At 33.2% G+C, this 18,910-nt stretch overlaps 1 protein-coding gene across 2 annotated transcripts; it reads right to left on the minus strand.

Moving 5' to 3' along the window:
• Nucleotides 1–10,604: 10,604 nt before the first annotated feature.
• Nucleotides 10,605–18,910, minus strand: LOC129886242 (sugar transporter ERD6-like 5). Of its 2 annotated transcripts, none has more exons than XM_055960838.1 (18): nt 18,672–18,910; nt 17,805–17,867; nt 17,471–17,560; nt 17,334–17,393; nt 17,174–17,239; nt 17,024–17,089; nt 16,871–16,946; nt 16,721–16,785; nt 16,502–16,594; nt 16,295–16,375; nt 16,114–16,198; nt 15,975–16,018; nt 15,841–15,903; nt 15,697–15,756; nt 15,570–15,620; nt 14,895–14,954; nt 14,698–14,812; nt 10,605–10,741 (listed from the first exon to the last, which is right to left on the minus strand). In XM_055960838.1, exons 1-18 carry the CDS (start codon nt 18,816–18,818, stop codon nt 10,620–10,622), a joined length of 1,407 nt encoding a protein of 468 aa, XP_055816813.1. In that variant the 5' UTR covers nt 18,819–18,910; the 3' UTR covers nt 10,605–10,619. The 2 variants fall into 2 exon arrangements, with proteins under 2 accessions (XP_055816813.1, XP_055816812.1); XM_055960837.1 differs by lacking the exon at nt 10,605–10,741 and adding an exon at nt 14,369–14,586 and having other exon boundaries at nt 18,672–18,904.

The raw sequence follows: 18,910 nt of genomic DNA on the forward strand, positions 1-18,910 counted from the left end.
GCCAAAACTATGATGCAATTAAACGACGTTTTTTTTAGTAATATATGGAATTTACCTTATTATTGCAATTTAATTGATTATAACGAGTTATTATAAGTACCTTTTTAACGTAACAAATTAGGATTTGTATGAGGAGATATTCATAACATAGGTCGATATAACTTGATATAATGACATGAAAAATCTATGCGCTATCTGTTCATGTACATAACTTGTCTGGTACGACGAAATGTATTATTGATTAATATATGTATCTGTTGAAAATATTAGGCGGACTCTTGATAATATCATAGGTTAATTATATTCACACCTTATTTTATTTATCCTTTTTTAAAATTATTCTTTTAAGCTTCTATTTATATTTTTAACCCAAATACTATTTTTAGTCATTGATTACCAAATTCCATGCTACAAAACATATGTTATATGATTAGATTCATAATTATCATTGTATCATTCATTACTTGCAAAGGCATTTTATTACTTCTTATGCATTTATTCACCCTAATTTATCTATAATAATTTTATTTTTTAAAAAAAGCTCATTAAATATTGGTCTAATACTTTCATGCTCAAACATTTCATAATGTATATTTATTTTATAAATTTGACCCTTCATTAGGGTTGTTCAACACTAAACCAAAATCGATAATCTGAATTGTAAAAAAGGTATTGATGTATCGGTGATGAATTATTGATTTAATGGATCCGATAATGGTTTTGATTTTTTTATTATCGTATTAGCGGTTCTTAACGATTTGAGTTTTTTTTAACGGGTTAATTGATAACTCGATAGTAAATTAATAAATTATATTTATACCATTTGGTATGTAAAGTTTTTGACTTAATGTTTAGTTTCATACTTTTATTTATGGTTGTCTCAAACTCTAAGTTGTTCTACAATGTGACAGTATTTACTTGTGAGCAAGATGCAATTTGTCAACTCATGTGCATGGTTCATTTGGTTTGTTACCTTATTTCTAAAGTGATTTTCAATGATTATTTTTGTGTCTAATCTTAACGGTTAAACTGATAATCAAATCGATAACGAGTAATAACCAATAAATCTATAACCGATAAGTCAATATCATAATGATTTTATAACGATTTAGCATAGCTACAAATTGATAACCGATAAGTCGAACTGGTAAACTTCAAAATCGAAACAAACCAACCGATACACAATGTTACTCTTCATTGACATGTTTTATTTTATTATTTTGTGGCTATTTAAATTAGATTAATTGTTGTAGATGTAAATTGAAGAATCCATCCCCTTGCCAATTAAAGCACTCGAGAATCCATCCATTATACTTAGAGACTTCAACATCTATTTACATATTATTTTCATATAATATTTTTTGTATATAACTTATATGGTGTTTGGTAGGATCGAAGATAGGAAATACTTTATTCATGCATTAAATTAATATTGATTGTTAATTTAGAAATCCACATAATTAATACATGTATTAATTATGGGAAAATTTATATATTATTTTATGTAGAATAGAAGGTGGAATAACTAGTATATGAATAATTAATCTCTGGATAATTAATACCTGCATAAGATAATACATAGATTACTCATAACAAATCTCTACATTACATTATACCTGCATAACTCTAACCACCAACCAAATGACTTGTTAATATTCTTACCTTTTTTCTTTCTAATCCCACATTATAATATCACTCTCTTAAATTGATTCTCTTTCAAAATAATTCTTTCCTTAGTCGTTTAATCTTCTTACCTTTTTTCTTTTTCAATCCCACTTAATCCTACAAAGAAATTGTATAAATATCCCTCTCCAATATTGATTCGTTTCCAATTCTTTACTTAGTCATTTAATCTTCTTACTTTATCTTTTCAATACCACATAATCCTAAAAAAAAAATCCTAAAAATATTCCACTCCAACATTGATTCTTTTCCAATTCTTTCCCTCAATCAATCTTCTTACTTTTATTCTTTTCAATCCCATATAGTCCTACAAAAAAATCGTACAAATATACCTCTTCAAAATTTATTCCTTAGTCATTTAATCTTTTCAACCTTTTTTTTTCAATCTCACATAATTCTAAAAAAAATTTATACAAATAACCTATTCAAAATTGGTTCTTTTCCGATTCTTCCCTTAGTAATTTAAGCCTCATTTGTTTGTTTTAAAATTAAGACGTATAAATTTGAATGCACATCTCAATATTAAGATATGAATTAACATTTATATATATGGAACTCAATACATATCTGAGCACCTAGGCGTGGCCGGCACCCAGAGACTATTGCTAGTCCCCAAGCGAACCACTTGGCCTGTTCGTACATTCATTCAATTATCACTCTATCAGTGGAAGACTTAACTCATCGAGAAAATAACTCAATATGATAATCAAATAGATGACTTATAGAATAAGGCCTAACAATCTATCTAATCCAATCAGCAAGACTAGTATGAATAAAACTAGCCAAAAGACAATATCCAATTAGCACATCAACAATCTAGTCTATAAAACCTCTATAAACTGTCTAAGTGGTGCCAATGACAGGTTCATGACTACTTTAATCAAAATAAAAGTAAAAGTCTAAACTCTAAATCTAGATGATAAAAGAGTTGTATCCTTCGAAAGTAGGGAGGACTCACCTATCAGTTCGAATGTGGAAAAGATCTGCAACGGTGCACCCATTGATGATCACTAATACCTGTCCCGTATCATTAAAGGATAGAGGCTCAAATAGACGTCAGTATGCGGATGTACGAGTATGTAATATGATAGAATGAAACATGCATCAAGGTAGAATAACATCAACTCAAGTAACTCAATCAAAAGTAAGGAACTCAATTAGGATGTCATAAGTCTAAAGCAAGAGTAAGGTTTAGATAGAGATCAATCATATATAATTCAATCCAATCCAATGCAATCAGAGTACTATCAAAACTTATATGAGAGTTTTTCTTATCCGACAACAATCACTTATGAGCAGTGATCGTACAACAAGCTCATCGCTGTTGCCACAACCGTTCAATACCTTGTCAGGGTAAAGAACGTATCAACCAATCATGGATCCAACAATCAATTAAGTTCTATCATGTTAGGACAATAAAATAGGGAAATATCTGACTTAATAGTTCAATGCTCTCCTTCTTTGGCGATGTAGTTATTAGGTTTGAGTTGTTACTTACTCTTACCCAATTCATGCTTGATACTCCTTCCAAGACTCAATGCTCATAAGACAATCAATCCCAATCAAACCAATCAACAAGTCTCATATGGACTCTAATTAGTTCATCAGTTCTATCCGATCAATCCTTTCAACCAATCAATTATCCAATCATTTCAATCATTTATGACAATATTCAGTTGAGACCATTCAATTATGAAGATAGATAGGACTATCAAGTTTCTTCAAGACTATCATCATGCTTATATCCCAACCACAATCATGCATTCACAATTTCAAAGCTCTAGACTCAATCCCAATGCATATACATTCAATATTAGTCAAAATATTATTAGGATTTATGAAATAAGTAGTTTAAATCATTTATTTAAGAAACAAGTTCATAGAAAATATCAAATAGGCAATATTATTTAAAATATGTTAAATTTAAGAAAATTCTTAAGAAACACAATCATGGGGACTCAATTCATTCATAAATCGACCTATCACAATCATGAAGCACATGTAAGAACAAGCTCCATGCTTTAGTTTAGCCTTACATACCTGAAAAAAAGGTTGGACAATCAAACTATAAAGATTTGGCTTGAAACCTTTGAACCTTAGCTTTCTCTTTTCTCCTTAGCCCTAATTCTCAAAGTTTAAGAGCATAAATGATAGAAAAATTACTTCTAAGAACTGATATGAGGTCAAAAATGGCCTCAAAACAACGTGGGTTAAGTATAAGAGGGGTGGGGTATTTCGTCCAAATGCACACGCAAGTGTACATGGTCTCAAAAGTAATACAGTAGCCCTTAATAAGAACCAGATGTCGAACCCACAGAGAAATTGAATCAGGCATAGTCAACTTTTAAAAGAATCAAATTATGTGTGTATGTTTCAAAGAGTTGAGTTCATTTATGTTTACAAAATAATTATTTCAAAACGATGTGAGACTTGATTTAATGGTATTAGAAAATAATTATCAATTTAGAAAGGAGTCCTTGGGTTGTAGCATTTATAGATTTCCAGTTTATATCCTTGACTTTGGTCTTCAATGGGTTTTTGATGACTGATTTACAGGGTTGATTTTATAATTATGGTCTTCCAACCTTTAATTGTCTACTCTTGTTGACTACTTAACTACATCGTTGTGCGGGGATAAGCGTAAACCAAAAAAAATACATTAACACCATCATCCTGTTTAGTAATCAAACAAGGTGTATAGATATGCGTCACATCTTTCTATACACAAATTATTCTAGACAATTCTAGAACAAACATGTTTCTTATATTCTAATGTTCTATCCCCTTTCCGTCTTTTTAGTTCTAGGTGGACAAAAAAATTGTTCTATGGTGATCAAGCATTAAAACAATCAAAACAAGAGCATCAGAGTAATCAAATACAAAAACCATTTTCAACCAAAGCACGTAAGATTTAAACCTTCATCTTATGGCTACAACCTAAGAGCAAGGTAATTTAGCCACTCATAGTTTGTGACATACTTACATGAATCATTTGTTACATAAAACTTGAATTCAAAATGAAAATAAAGGAGAAAATATCACCAAAGATAGGGTTTTCTTCGTCTTCTCCAGCTATCCTCCGACAATTTGAAGTGCTCCCTGTAAAATATGTAAATGTGCTATTTATAGCACCAAAAAATACGTTATTAAAACAAACGCACTGAAGTCCGCGACGCAAACTCGGTTCATTTCAATAAAATATTTCATTTTCCCGCTTCAGCGTAAATTTCCTTCATCCAGGGCCAAGTGCGCATCGCGGACCTAGCGCGGACCATATTGCCTCGCGAGATAAATTCCAAACTTTGATTTTGTTCTATCCGTCGCGGACTTGGTTACAACAATACAAAATATGAAAAATATGAACTAAACTCTAGAATTTTTTCTCAAATCAACCAATGATTTATGAGTTTTAAGTGCTATTGGGCACATAAATGTACCCAAGATCACCACCCCACACTTATAGCTTTGTTAGTCCTTGAACAAACTCCAGTTTTATTTTTAAAATAATCAAATACATGATATACAAAGCAATTCCTATCAAACCATCATGATTGCACAAGTAGCTCATTTCACACACACATCTGCTTTTTGTCTAAGCACTTGACTAATTCAACATCTCATAAACTCAAAAGTTAACTTTGTAATGAAGCAACTCACATGGTTTGTTAAATTAAAATTTTCTCCGAATTGTCATTTCTTTATTAAACATGTGCCCTCGCCGAGAAGGAATTACCTATACTCTCACAGTTACATTCATGGGTATTTAGACAACAATTCGGTCACTCTCTCAAATGAAATCACAAGTTGCTTAAGATGAATCATAGGCTTGCCCTTAGTTTATTAAGAAGCTCTATTAAGGCAACTAAGACTTAAGAATCACTTAGGACTTTTCAGGTTGTAATGTGGGCTAGGAGATGGGTAGGTAAAAATCTGGACATGTATAGTGACTTGGTTCCCAAGCGCTTTCAACACATTACATTCTTTAATTCCATTCAAGCATTTCATAACCTTATCCTAACCACTGGGTTCTTTTGGTAGCTTAACTTTTCACTTCATTTATCTTGTGCAGAGGAATTCTTGTTTTCTTTACTAACTTCAATCATAATGTGATTTGACATTCTTTTCAGTTTTCACAAGTTTATCTTCTCTAACACAAGATGTTATTTCAATTAATAGCACCTTGGTTTTATTCTTAGTGATCCAAGTTTGTTAACTTTCCATTTCTCCACTTCATCTTTTTCAAAGCGCTTGGCTTCTTGGATCACAATTATGATCTTAGCAAAAAAATTGGGAATAAGCTTTCAGACTAGGCTACCAAAGAATCAAGTTAACGTCTCAAAAGGGCTAACTAAGGGTTTATATTCAGGTAGGTACACAAGTGGTTTTAAAATGAGGTTACTAAAGAACTGCCCAGATCCTTTCCCTAAAGTCTAAACTTTCTTTATTTTCACTACTCATACACGCAGGGCAAGTTCTAGCAATCAAAAGCAACCAGGATTACACAATAAACCTAACACACATTGTACATGTTTAATTTCAAGATGACTATTTTTCAGAAATTCTAACCACAGTCACATGAACTCAACATCATTCAAAAGCTAACAATAGAGTTTTAGTTGCCTCAGTTAGTCATTTTTTCATGTTTCTACTACCTATGCAATCTAAAAGTTTGGCAAAACACTTTATATAGATCCCAACTATCTATTTTTTTGTACAGTTCAAAGGGACTATCCATGGCCAAAAAACAGAAAACAAATGCCATAAAACCCAAAGTTAGCAAAATAAAATATCAGTAAGGACAAAAATAAACAACTATAACTCTAGATAACTCACACATAAATCTAACAAAAACAACCACACTTTGTCAATCTATCTAAATAAATCATCAAACTATTAGCAAAATAAACAGAATAAAATAAACAGAGATAGTTTAATTAACAGAATTAAACAGACTTCCAACCCACAACTTATAGTTGGGCACTGTCCTCAGAGCACAAAGTAGTAGATTTCCCTGTCTACTCATCCATCTGACCACCAACATCAGTATCTTCCACCGCTAAAGGGTCGAACTCCGTGGCCTCCAGATCTGACTCGACAATTGAGCCGGTCCTCTTTTTGTCCTTATCTGTGTGGATGTCGTCCTCGGTAGGTTCATAGTAATTTGGTTAAGTTCGAGGACAGCCATGGCGTGCTCATTCAACGGGTATCGCCTCTCAACCTCTTGAAGCTCCTCCTCAGTTGAAGTGTGCCCTCTGGTGTGGTGTCGAAGCATTTTGCAGGCCGAACATGCAGGCCGTGATTATGTCATCGTGCCTTGCGCGTTCCTGTGTAGTGAGAATTTGGCCATGAGTGTAGTCAGGCTCCTTTATGCTCGTGACATCATACGAGTCTGAGGGGGGGCATATAATCATACTGTTCTACAAGGACCCCGACCCTCCAGCATATTTCTATGATGAGGCCTCCAAATGCAAATCCCCTTTGATTATAGCACCAACATTCACGTCTAACCCTTTCATAAGGGGATAGACCAAGCATACTCTGTCCCGTGTCAAATCTGTATAGTAAAGTCCTGGAATCAAACTGTGCATTACAATCTTCACCCATACACGCGTCTCTTTGTTAAAATACACATATGGGAACGTGCTGTGGTAGCCATGAAGACCGTGACGTACCTACTATGCAGTAGATCTAGGACCATACAAAGTATGTTGGACATCTCTGTACGACGGTTGAATGTTTAAATCCGTCAAAGTTGTGGTCGACATCTCTGAGGTACCTAATATTTCATTGATTTCCATGGGGGATAGAGGCACATCAACCCCTCGGACTGTTATGTAATGCGTCCGCTGATCCGATTGATAATTGGCATAGAATTCACGTACTATGTGCAAATTGCACGGCTTTGGGTCGGCAAACAGGAAATGCATGTTGAGTTCCTTAACCCTCCGCATGATATGAGGGTAGTCTCTAGCTAATTTCTCCTCGTCAGTTGGCATGTCGGAGAGATATCGCCACTAAGGGTGTCGCTTGTACCAGTTCTTTCCACTTGGGTGTACCACTTTTATGTCATATCATCGGGATTGACCCCGAGGCATGGGTGGGGCTGGTGGTATAGAGGGTGCCCCTCTATTTCTTTTTCTGTTTCCTAGACCTGCCGGTTCTTTTCCTGGCCTTCTGTTGGTCAGCATTTTTACTGCAAATAACCCAACCAACAACAACATATAAGAACCAGACTGAGCATTAAAACTTAGGGACCGTACCCCACACTTACACAACAATCAACATGGTGACTCCCATTCTATATGAGTTCCAGAACAGTCCCCTTAATCTAGCATATCTCTAAAATAGAAACAATTAACCTACATAGTTTAATACTACAACTATTTCAACGCAAACTTCACAACACTACTATATCACCCTAACTAAACTCATAAATACTCTTAAAATCAACCCAACATTTTATTAAAAATTAAGCATAAATAGACATATAATTTCATCTTTACTGCAGACATGTTTTCAATCCATGATTTGAAATAAAATAAACTTCACCCCACACTTCTTCACAAATCAAACTCGACTTCAACTCATCACTATATGCATACTTACTCAAGAATTCAACACACAATATCCCTAACCATGACAAAATTCATACAAATAATTAAATTTTCTTACCTTTTTTGAAAAATTCACATACTTGACGATTTCAGCATCTCATTTTCAACTCTTTTCTTAGTCATTTGATTTTCTCACCTTTTTCAATCCTACAATTTTTTTTTACAAATATCATTCTCCAAAATTAATCCTTTTCCACTTTTTTCTTAGTCATTTAATCTTTTTGCCTTTTTTCTTTTCAATCTCACAAAATCCTACAAAAAATTCTTATAAATATCCCTCTCCAAAATTGATTCTTTTCCAATTCTTTTCTTAGTCCGTTAATTTTCTTACCTTTTTCCTTTTCTCCCACATGATCCTACACAAAATTCATACAAATATCTATTTCCAAGATTGATATTTTTCATCTTTAATTCTCTTGCCTCAATGTCTCTATCTTCCCCTTCTTATATTTAGAGCCAATATCAGAGCTAATATCACATCGATAGCAAGAACAACATTCATAGGGAGTACTGATCTTCTTCACATTAAGGTACAAAATAGAGCTTGTAATTTTTGTTGCATTTTGATTTAAAAGTCTTTTAAATTTTTTGCATGCGGTTAAGCGATCACGGCTTATAAATTTTTCTGAATTAATATTTGATGTTAATCACTTAGTCATTTCTTATTTAATAAAAAATCAGCTTTCTTTTGTCTTATCACATAATTTTTCACGTAATAAATGAATTTGACAGAAATCCGCATTTGTGAACCTTAAAAGAAACTTAAGATCTTTCTTTTGAGTTAACTTGAACCCTTACTATTTCTGTTAACGTAAATTAATTAAATAGAGTTATTTATAAATTAATTAAATGTACGAACACATCTTAATTGTTTGGTGGAATATTTTTTTTAATATCGTAAAAGAGTTGTCACTGTAGCGATATAGGCACAACGAGGACAAAAGAGAGAGATAAATAAACATTAAGCTTAATCATATCATTAGACATACTCTACTCTTACACAGTGTCCATACAAAGGACACTTATAGCTAGGTGCTAATAGAGTTTTAGGGATGGACATGGTACGATAGCCACTAAAATTGAATTATACTGCGATTTAAATGAGTTTAACCCAATAGATAAAATTTCTTGATAAAAATTTGTATGATTAATTGTCAATTTTGAGCGATACAAATAGGTTTTGTGGTATTTGATATATATTTTAAATGTTTTTGATATTTGATACTACTGAAGGATATAGTTATACACATATTATTATTATTATAATATATATACTGGCAAAAATATAAAATAGTATTAGTACAAAATTAATTATTTAGTCAGTGAAACTTTAACTATTCTATCTTGATTGAAATGTATTTTTTGTGTAATTGATTAATGAAGAAAGTTGCTTGTACTTTCTTTCGAATCGACATACTCCAATACTACTTGTTGAAAAACTTAGGCAGACCCTTGATAATATCACATGGCACAAAGAAGATGGAAATAAAATAGAACAATTTTAACAAAGCACAGTGGTATAGGTGCTAATTACTCAATGCATCAATAGTTTCAATAATATGTATTTTGTCCAAGTTGCCTTTAGATACACTGTATTTTTCTCCAGATATAGTGTATTTGCCTCTAGATACACTAGCAAATGTATCTCGCCTCTTTTGTTCTCTCTCGCCTCTCTTCGGCCCTCGTCCCTATATTTGCGTTTCACAATTTGATGTATATGTATATCCAATATTAAATATGCATTGATGTATCAAGTTATCTAGTTATTTTAAAATAGGGTGAAATTTAATAAATATGAGAAGAATATTTATCTAATTAGGTAATTTCTCTCGGATACAAACATTAAAATCAACCATATCATTAGAAATACTCTACTCTTACATAAAATCCTTACAAAGGGGGACTTATCGGTGCTAATAGTGTCTTCTAAACTCACACCTATTGACAACGTTCACACACACGCTTGAATCTAACCACATTTGTATTACCAAAGTCACCTAGATAAAACTAAAAAAATAATAATGCAGGATAACTAAGAAAACATATGAATCTAGACACTTCAACATTTAAGTTTACTATTTTCAACCGTCTACATCAATATCTACATTATTCAATTTTATGAAATACCAACATAAACTTGAATTTATTAGTGTAGCTTGTGCTCAAAACTAATGAATTTCAATCACTACTTCCATTAACACTAATAGTACTTGTGAACAAATTCCCAAGATAGAGAGAAATATACCAAGACTTTTGATCTACTAGCTGGGACACAGAATTCATGAAAATTCTGCAGCATTATCAAGGGACTTAATCTAATTATCAAAAAACTGTGCCCATGGAAGATTGTATTTCTTCCAAGGTACGCCCTTTGGTCTCTGGAACCAGCTTTGCCACAAACATAACAGTCAATCCACAAACTGCTGAAAATATGAAGAATGTTCCTGACACACCAATAAAGATAACACTTTCAGAAATAAAATTATGCAACTTTGTGCCTTGCTATTTCTTTTGAGGGAGTTGGTGCTAATGGATATTGATGGACAAGGCAGTACCTTCAGAGCTCCATAGCATAAGAAAATTGAATGAATATGAGACGATCCAAGAACCGAACCAGTTGACTACTGTCACTAGCCTTCCAGCTAAACCTTGGATATTTATGGGGAATATCTGAGATGCATGGTAAGGCTGCGTACAATAGACCCTTGTGGTCGGGCCCTTCCCTGAACCCTGCGTATAGCGGGAGCTTTAGTGCACCGGGCTGCCCTTTTATCTGAGATGCAAACAGTAAGCTTAAGTTAGTGTTGATTTTTGTAGTAGCAGCATTCATAATTAATTAGGTACATTTGAGAGCTACAAACCTCAGACATAATTAGCCATGGTATACCTCCCATGCCTAATGAGAAAGATCCAGTAAAGACTGGCACCAGTTACCAAACATATTTGATTCAGAACATCAATACTCTGTTAATTAACTTCCTCAATGGATCAAAGTAGACTTTGGGAAGCACTTTACTACTTAAATCTCAAAGACGTAGAACTAAAATTAAATGGAGTGTTGTCACAAAAGAGCTATCATTTCTTGGAATCAATTCTTCATATTTTCAGCTGTATCCATATAAACGACACCATCTAGTTGGAACTAGAGTTTAGTCTAGTTAGAGACTTGTCTATCACTATGTAAGCAAAAAATTTAAGGAACTAATCGTTCAGTATTAAGCCTGGACATAGAGGTTCATATTAACTGGCTAGAACATGTTAGGATTGAGGTAAAGTTAGACTTATTTCCCAGCAGATGTAATGATGTTACGTAAAGAAGGATCCAGCGTGTTCGCATAAAAGAATGAAAATTGCATACCAGTATATTTCATAGCCAACCTCAACTACTTTGCAATAGAGGCATAGTTGATTGAATGATTTGGAATAACAAAGATTACTTCCTTGATTGAATGATTTGGAATAACGAAGATAACCGGAAGTAGCAGAGTCATTTTCTGGCAGATGCAAATAGTGTTTCTTAAAGAATCATCCAGGGTTAACGCATGAAAGGATGAAATTGCATTACCAGTATACCAAGAAGTGCTAAAAAGGGGCTAGACTTCAAAAGTTGATGATCCTGTGAAGAACTACATTTTATCAGAAGACAAGTCGGACATAAAACGCTTTTAAGATATGGATTTCAAATGTAAAACCTGTAGTAAGAATGATGATCCTACAAGGAAACAGCCCAAGCATGTCCCTGCAGCAGATACCTTAAGAAAACCATAATAACATTTAATCGTTATATGAAAAAAAAAATCAAACCTCAATGTAAAGGATTTCTAGTAATAAATATTTACCATAAGTAGTGGACGCCTTCCTGATTTATCCATCAAGAGAACTCCTAAAACTTGCATTGGGATCTGCAGATCACCAAAACACTCAAAATCTGATGGAGCAAACTCATAGTTGATTTAGCGCGTCAAGATTATTTACCTGTACAACTACCATTGCAATTGAACCAATCCTACCAGAGAAACCTGATATATTTTATGATTCAGATACTAAGATTTCATGTTTTTTTCACTCTTAAGGATTCTTATTCAACTGAAGACAAGGCTATGGAAAGATAATCTCAAAAATAGTGTATACTTGACTATAATTGTATGATGATATAACACATTCTTTCCTTCTTAAGATGATTCGAGTAGCTATATGTTTATTGTTTAGGAAGCTATTTTAACTATTTTCTTGCGAGTTCCTCACGTGACAGTCTTTTCTCTTCTTATTTAGAATTATTGTTTTTGTGGCCACCCATTAGCATTTTCCTGAGTAATATTCTCGGAAGACTGTCACAAGGATTTAATTTTTTTTACAGTAATGTTGTTTGCTATTTGTACAATCCCATTTTGGTGATCTATGAAAGATGAAGGGAAAAAAAACTACAGCTTTATAAATGTTGCTTATTGTTCTAAAGTTTGGAATTTATTGTTAATATGTTTTGTTTTTGCGTTGTTGTTTGTTAATTTGGGTTGCAAGTCCATTGGAGATTGAGAAACAATCATCGAATAATATTGTACTTTGCTTTGGAACATTTTTGCTACGTTTTTTTTACGTTACTTTGGAACTCAGTAGAATTTTTTTTAAAACAAATGTTGCAAACAAAAATTGTTCTCTATGGTCTGTGGCTGTAAGTGCAACAAAGATAGCACTGTATGTAAATTATGGATCATTTATGTTTCTATGTAAGTTGACCTTCGTACAAGTTATTGACCATGATTATATATCAATTATTATATTTAAAATTTTAGTATTTTGATTTGTTTGAGTTTTAAACAGAACAAACCTCCTTTCGTGAAATGCGTCATCATACTTTGTTATGATTACGTATATATTATAAGAAAAACGATAATTTAAATTTTTTTCTGAATATCTAAGTTGAGAAAGATCCACTTTTGATATTTTTGAAAATTGACAAAAAGCGATATTGATGGAAAAGTAATATATTGGCATAATACATAAATCCTTTAACTTGGTCTCATTTCACATTTATGCCATCCAACTTTAAGTGCGCACAAATAGGCACTTAAACTTGTATAAAATTGAACAAATAGACACACATGTCCTATGTGGCACAATACACGTAGGACACCAAGTAGGACACAAAATCGTCATGTAGGATGCTATGTAGGACGAATGTGTCTATTTGTTCAAGTTTTGGATAATTAAAATACCTACTTGTGCATTAGTAAAGTTAGAGGTCATAGTTGCCAGCTAAAGTCAAGTTAAGGATCATATTTATGTATTATGCCTAATATATTTATACTAATCATGTGAAAAGGTGCGGTTTTAATACAAATTTTATTTTAAATAACCACGCAAATGCGCGGTGAATTCCCTAATTATATATATATATATATATATATATATATATATATATATATAGGCTTGATCATGTGACTGTCTAATACTAGTACTTTAAGACACACAAATTGAAATAGACTTCTATGGTTTATTTTATTCATTTACTTGATGCATTTTTTTTTAATTTATTTGAAAATGAACATAATTTTTTTATTTTCTTAGAATTTAATTTAATTTTAATATTTTTATTTTTATTTTTTGACGGAGGTTGAATTCAATCTCAGGCCTCCTCTATAGGTGTCTCACTTGCTAACCACTTAATCATGCCCTTGCAGCTCTGATACCTATTGTTGTGATAAAAATTTTATAATTTTTTTGAGATATGCACAAGTTGAATCGGACATTACTATAATTAGGGGGAAAAAAGGAGACAGTTAGAAGCTGGTACACTGTTTGAAAGAATACTACATAAAATATCACTTGCTTTTGGATGGTTTATCATGTTTTATGCTTTCAGATCTAGATAGGACAAACAAATATTCTCTCCATAAAAAGATTAACGTTTTTCTTTAAATTTTCTATTGAGCTTCTTTATTTTACATTTTCTCTTCTGTGTTGTCATTTTTCTGCTGGAATGAGCAAGTGTCTTAATAGGTAGGGTCTAATTGCAAAGGATCATAGATCCATTGATTTGGAGTAAAAATAATAAAAGGTAAATTGTCTCTGACTTCTTTCTCATTCACTTCTTGATATTTTGAATATTCCATAGCTAATACCAGGTTTTCTAGTAGTGTTTGAATCACCTAGGACATGGAATTCATTGGTCATGTAAAGGAATTCATGGAGGATTGTATTTCTTCCAAGGTACGCCCTTTGGTCTCTGGAACCAGCTTTGCCACAAACATAACAGTCAATCCACAAACTGCTGAAAATATGAAGAATGTTCCTGACACACCAATAAAGATAACACTTTCAGCAATAAAATTATGCAATTTTGTGTCTTGCTATTTCTTTTGAGGGAGTTGGTGCTAATGGATATTGATGGACAAGGCAGTACCTTCAGAGCTCCATAGCATAAGAAAATTGAATGAATATGAGACGATCCAAGAACCGAACCAGTTGACTACTGTCACTAGGCTTCCAGCTAAACCTTTGACATTTATGGGGAATATCTGAGATACGAACAGTAAGCTTAAGTAAGTGTTGATTTTTGTAGCATTCATAATTAATTAGGTAAATTTGAGAGCTACAAACCTCAGACATAATAACCCACGGTATGCCTCCCATGCCTAGTGAGAAAGATCCAGTAAAGACCTGGCAGCAGTTACCAAACATATTTGATTCACAAACATCAATCTTTTGGAATTAATTTCCTCTGTAGATCAAAGTAGACTTTGAGAATCACTTTACTACTTAAATATCGAAGACCCAGAACTAAAACTAAATGGAGAGTTGTCACAAAAGACCTATAATCTCCCCGGAATCAATAATTAGCCAAGAGCAGAACCCAATGGAATTACGGTTTTGTCTAGTTAGAGACTTGTCTATCACTATATAAGCAAAAAATGTCAAGAACTAATCATTCTGTATTCAAATGAAATGAGCCTGGATAATGCAGAGTGGACATAGAGGTTCATATAGCTGGCCAGAACATGTTAGGATTGAGGTGAAGTTGACTTATTTCCCAGCAGATGTAATGATGTTACGTAACGAAGGATCCACCATGATCGCATAAAAGAACGAAAATTGTATACCAGTATATTTCGTAGTCAACCTCAACTACTTTGCAATAGAGGCATAGTGAATTGAATGATTTTGGAATAGTGAAGATAATCGAAAGTAGCAGAGTAATTTTCTGGCAGATGCAAATAGTGTTACATAAAGAATCATCCAGGGTAAATATTGCATGAAAGGATGAAATCGCATTACCAGTATACCAACAAGTGCCAAAAAGGGGCTAGACTTCCAAAGTTGAAGATCCTGTGAAGAACTACATTTCATCAGAAGATGAATCGGACACAAAACACTTGTAAGATATGGATTTCAAATATAAGACCTGTAGAAAGAATGACGATCCTACAAGTAAACAGCCCAAGCATGTCCCTGCAGCAGACACCTGAAGAAAACCATCATAACATTTATTCTTTACTAGGAAAAAAATTAACATCAATGAAAAGGATTTCTAGTAATTAATGTTTACCATAAGTAGTGGACGCCTTCCTGCTTTATCCATCAATAGTACTCCTAAAACTTGCATCGGAATCTGCAGATCACAAAAACACTCAAAATCTGATGGAGCAAACTCAATTGATTTAGTGCGTCAAGATTATTTACCTGTACAACTACCATTGCAATTGAACCAATCCTACCAGAGAAACCTGATATATTTTGCGATTCATATAATAAGATTTCATTTTTATCTTTTATTAACAAGCAACTAATGGAACACCAAATGTATACGAAAATTACATACCAGCTGACTCAAAAATAGAACTTGCATAGTATGCAATAGCATTGACCCCTCCAAATTGTTGCAATACCATTAATCCCACCCCAACCTGGACGAATTGATAGACAAGCATAACACTACTATTATTAATCACAGAGGATAAAAGATGAGTTGTTCAGTAAGAGAAAACGAAAGGTTGTCTTACTATAAGAGAATGTGCATATTTCTTGTGGAACAAATCAATTATCTTAGCCTCAGAAAGTCTCTGAAGTGTTTCTGTGTACTCCTGCAAGTCAAGAGAATGATACATATTAAGCATTATTTACCATTCCAGTCATACAAATATCGTAATGGAAATCAAAATAAAAGAGATAATAAAAACGCTTTCACTCATGGAAAGTCAGGAATTTACTTTTATTTCAGCAGCTTCATCTGATATATTGGCGTCCTTCCCCCTAAGGCGCTGAAGAGAAGCTTCACACTCTTTCCACTGGTCAGCCTTAGCCTGGCAACGAAAACATCGCCAACAGGCTTCAATTTCAGTTTCTTGTAAATGAAATGAAATTTTTATTAATCTGAATACAGCAGAACCTAGTCTTGAAAATACTTTGATCAAGTTGTACAATCTTACCAGCCATCTCGGAGACTCTGGTATGAAAAACAGGCCCAAAATCTGTATTATACAGGGAATAGCTCCTGGAATTATATTTTTTGCTTTAGATCAATAAACATTTCCAAAGTAAGAGGTTTTCAAAGGGAAAAGGAAAGAAAAGAAATTTACCAATCACAGCCAATAGGCGCCAGTTGATGATTACTCCAACTACATACATTAGTGATGCTCCACAGCATATCATTAGCTGAAGCATCAAAAGCATACAAAGACGATCAGCTGACAGCATAACATGAAAAATGAAAACCAGAATTGTTGGATTACCTGATTAGCAGTTGTGAATGCGCCTCGGAGATTCTTAGGTGTTATTTCCGCTATATATACAGGTACCTATGTGTGGAAAACAACAGCAGAGTCATTTATAATGTAAAATAGATTAAACCTGTTCAATAAACGTTCACTGCAAATATTTACCACATAAGAAATAATGCCAACTCCATATCCCATTAACAACCTCCCAATGTCAAGCCACAAAGCATTCTGTTGATGATGACAAAACAATATAAAATAAAATTGATCCAGGCGAAACAGCGATATCATAAAGGTGGAAACGAAGGTTAAGATGAATATATACCTTGCCAAAAATTATTGCAAGCCATCCCCAAAGACAAAACAGCTGAGAGAAGCCCATTGCCTGCATGATTAGACATGAATAATTTGAATGTATACTAAACTTAGCGAAGATGTTTAGCCAACAAATTGAAAACTTACACCTCTCCGGGCGAAAAGATCTGCTAGTTTCCCACTCATTACAGCACCTATCATCGCTCCAATCGTCCATATTGAACCAAATACAGAGTACTGGTATTGTAAAGGAGTACATACAACTTGCTTTCAGTCAAGAAGCATTCATATCACAGTGAATAATGAATTTGACAAGACCATATATAGTTTCATTGTGTGGTATATGTATAATTTATGGGTATAATTTTTGAAAGCTCGTATATTATATGATATATAGTCTCGCAAGCAAAAAATAGTCTCGTAAGCTCATATATTATATGATATATGTATAATTTTCTTTTTGGATAATATTAGAACTGACCTCTGCCACAGAGAGGCCGAGATCCTGTATTATCCCATTCTGAGCGGGTGAAGAAAATCCCACCTGCATATGAACAAACAAAAAACAGACAATTATAAAATCTTAATCAAGGTAGCATCTTGCATATTTAAAACTTCACGGGCATGGTGTGATAGTCAAAAACTTCAGGGGTTCATAATTATACCATAAGAAAATCTAGGGGTACAAAAACAAAAAAAAAAGAAGGTATCTACGACGCCACGGGACGACAATAAGTAGAGCCAATTTATATGTAGAACCAGTGGAGAGTGGACCCTTCCATCCAAGACAGTGTTACATTTGATAAATTTTATTACACTCAAGTGTGTTACTTCCTGGTTAACTTTTTAATTTGTTAAAAATATAATTTTAAAAATATTTCCTAAACTTATTTACTTTTAACTTCTTTATTGTATTCTTAAATCTTAATAAACTTTTTTTCTTTTTCCCACATGAGGGAAAGATTAGTCATGTTCTCTGTTATTCTTCAACGTAATTTAAATCATCAACCTATCAATCTATCAATTGATAGTAGAGTTGTTCAACCTTTTGAGCAAGCCGCACTTTTATAGTCTAAATCACAAATTCTAAAAATATTTTTCGCACAAACTTATGTATAAAACTTAAATTGAAATTTCCAAAAGGAGAAAAAACAGAGAGATGTTAATTCCATTTTGGTCTTTCTATTATTCAATTAAACCTCCATCAATCATTTTAAGTGTGTTTCTTTTAGCAGCCATGACACTTGCAATTAAAAATTGATACTAAAGCAAATTCGATAATAATCCACTTTCTTCCACTTAAATGGCTTTAATCCAAATTAAACCCCAAAGCAAAAAATGCACTTACAGCAGAACCAAAAACAAAGGAGCCGGAGACGGCAACAATGGTGCTGAATACGACGGCGAGTGTGGCCGGCGCCGGAGTATCTCCACCGGTAGAAAGCAAAGGATCGGTGGTTGTAAATCCATCTTCTATTCTTTCCGACCTCTCCATCTATAAAATTAACCTTACTAAGTTTAATTTCTCAAAAATATATGTTTTTATTTTAGTTGGTTAGTCGAATCATCATACTCGTATATATAAGT

This window comes from Solanum dulcamara, chromosome 4 (genome assembly GCF_947179165.1).
Source record: "Solanum dulcamara chromosome 4, daSolDulc1.2, whole genome shotgun sequence".
In the NCBI taxonomy this organism is placed as follows: domain Eukaryota; kingdom Viridiplantae; phylum Streptophyta; class Magnoliopsida; order Solanales; family Solanaceae; genus Solanum; species Solanum dulcamara.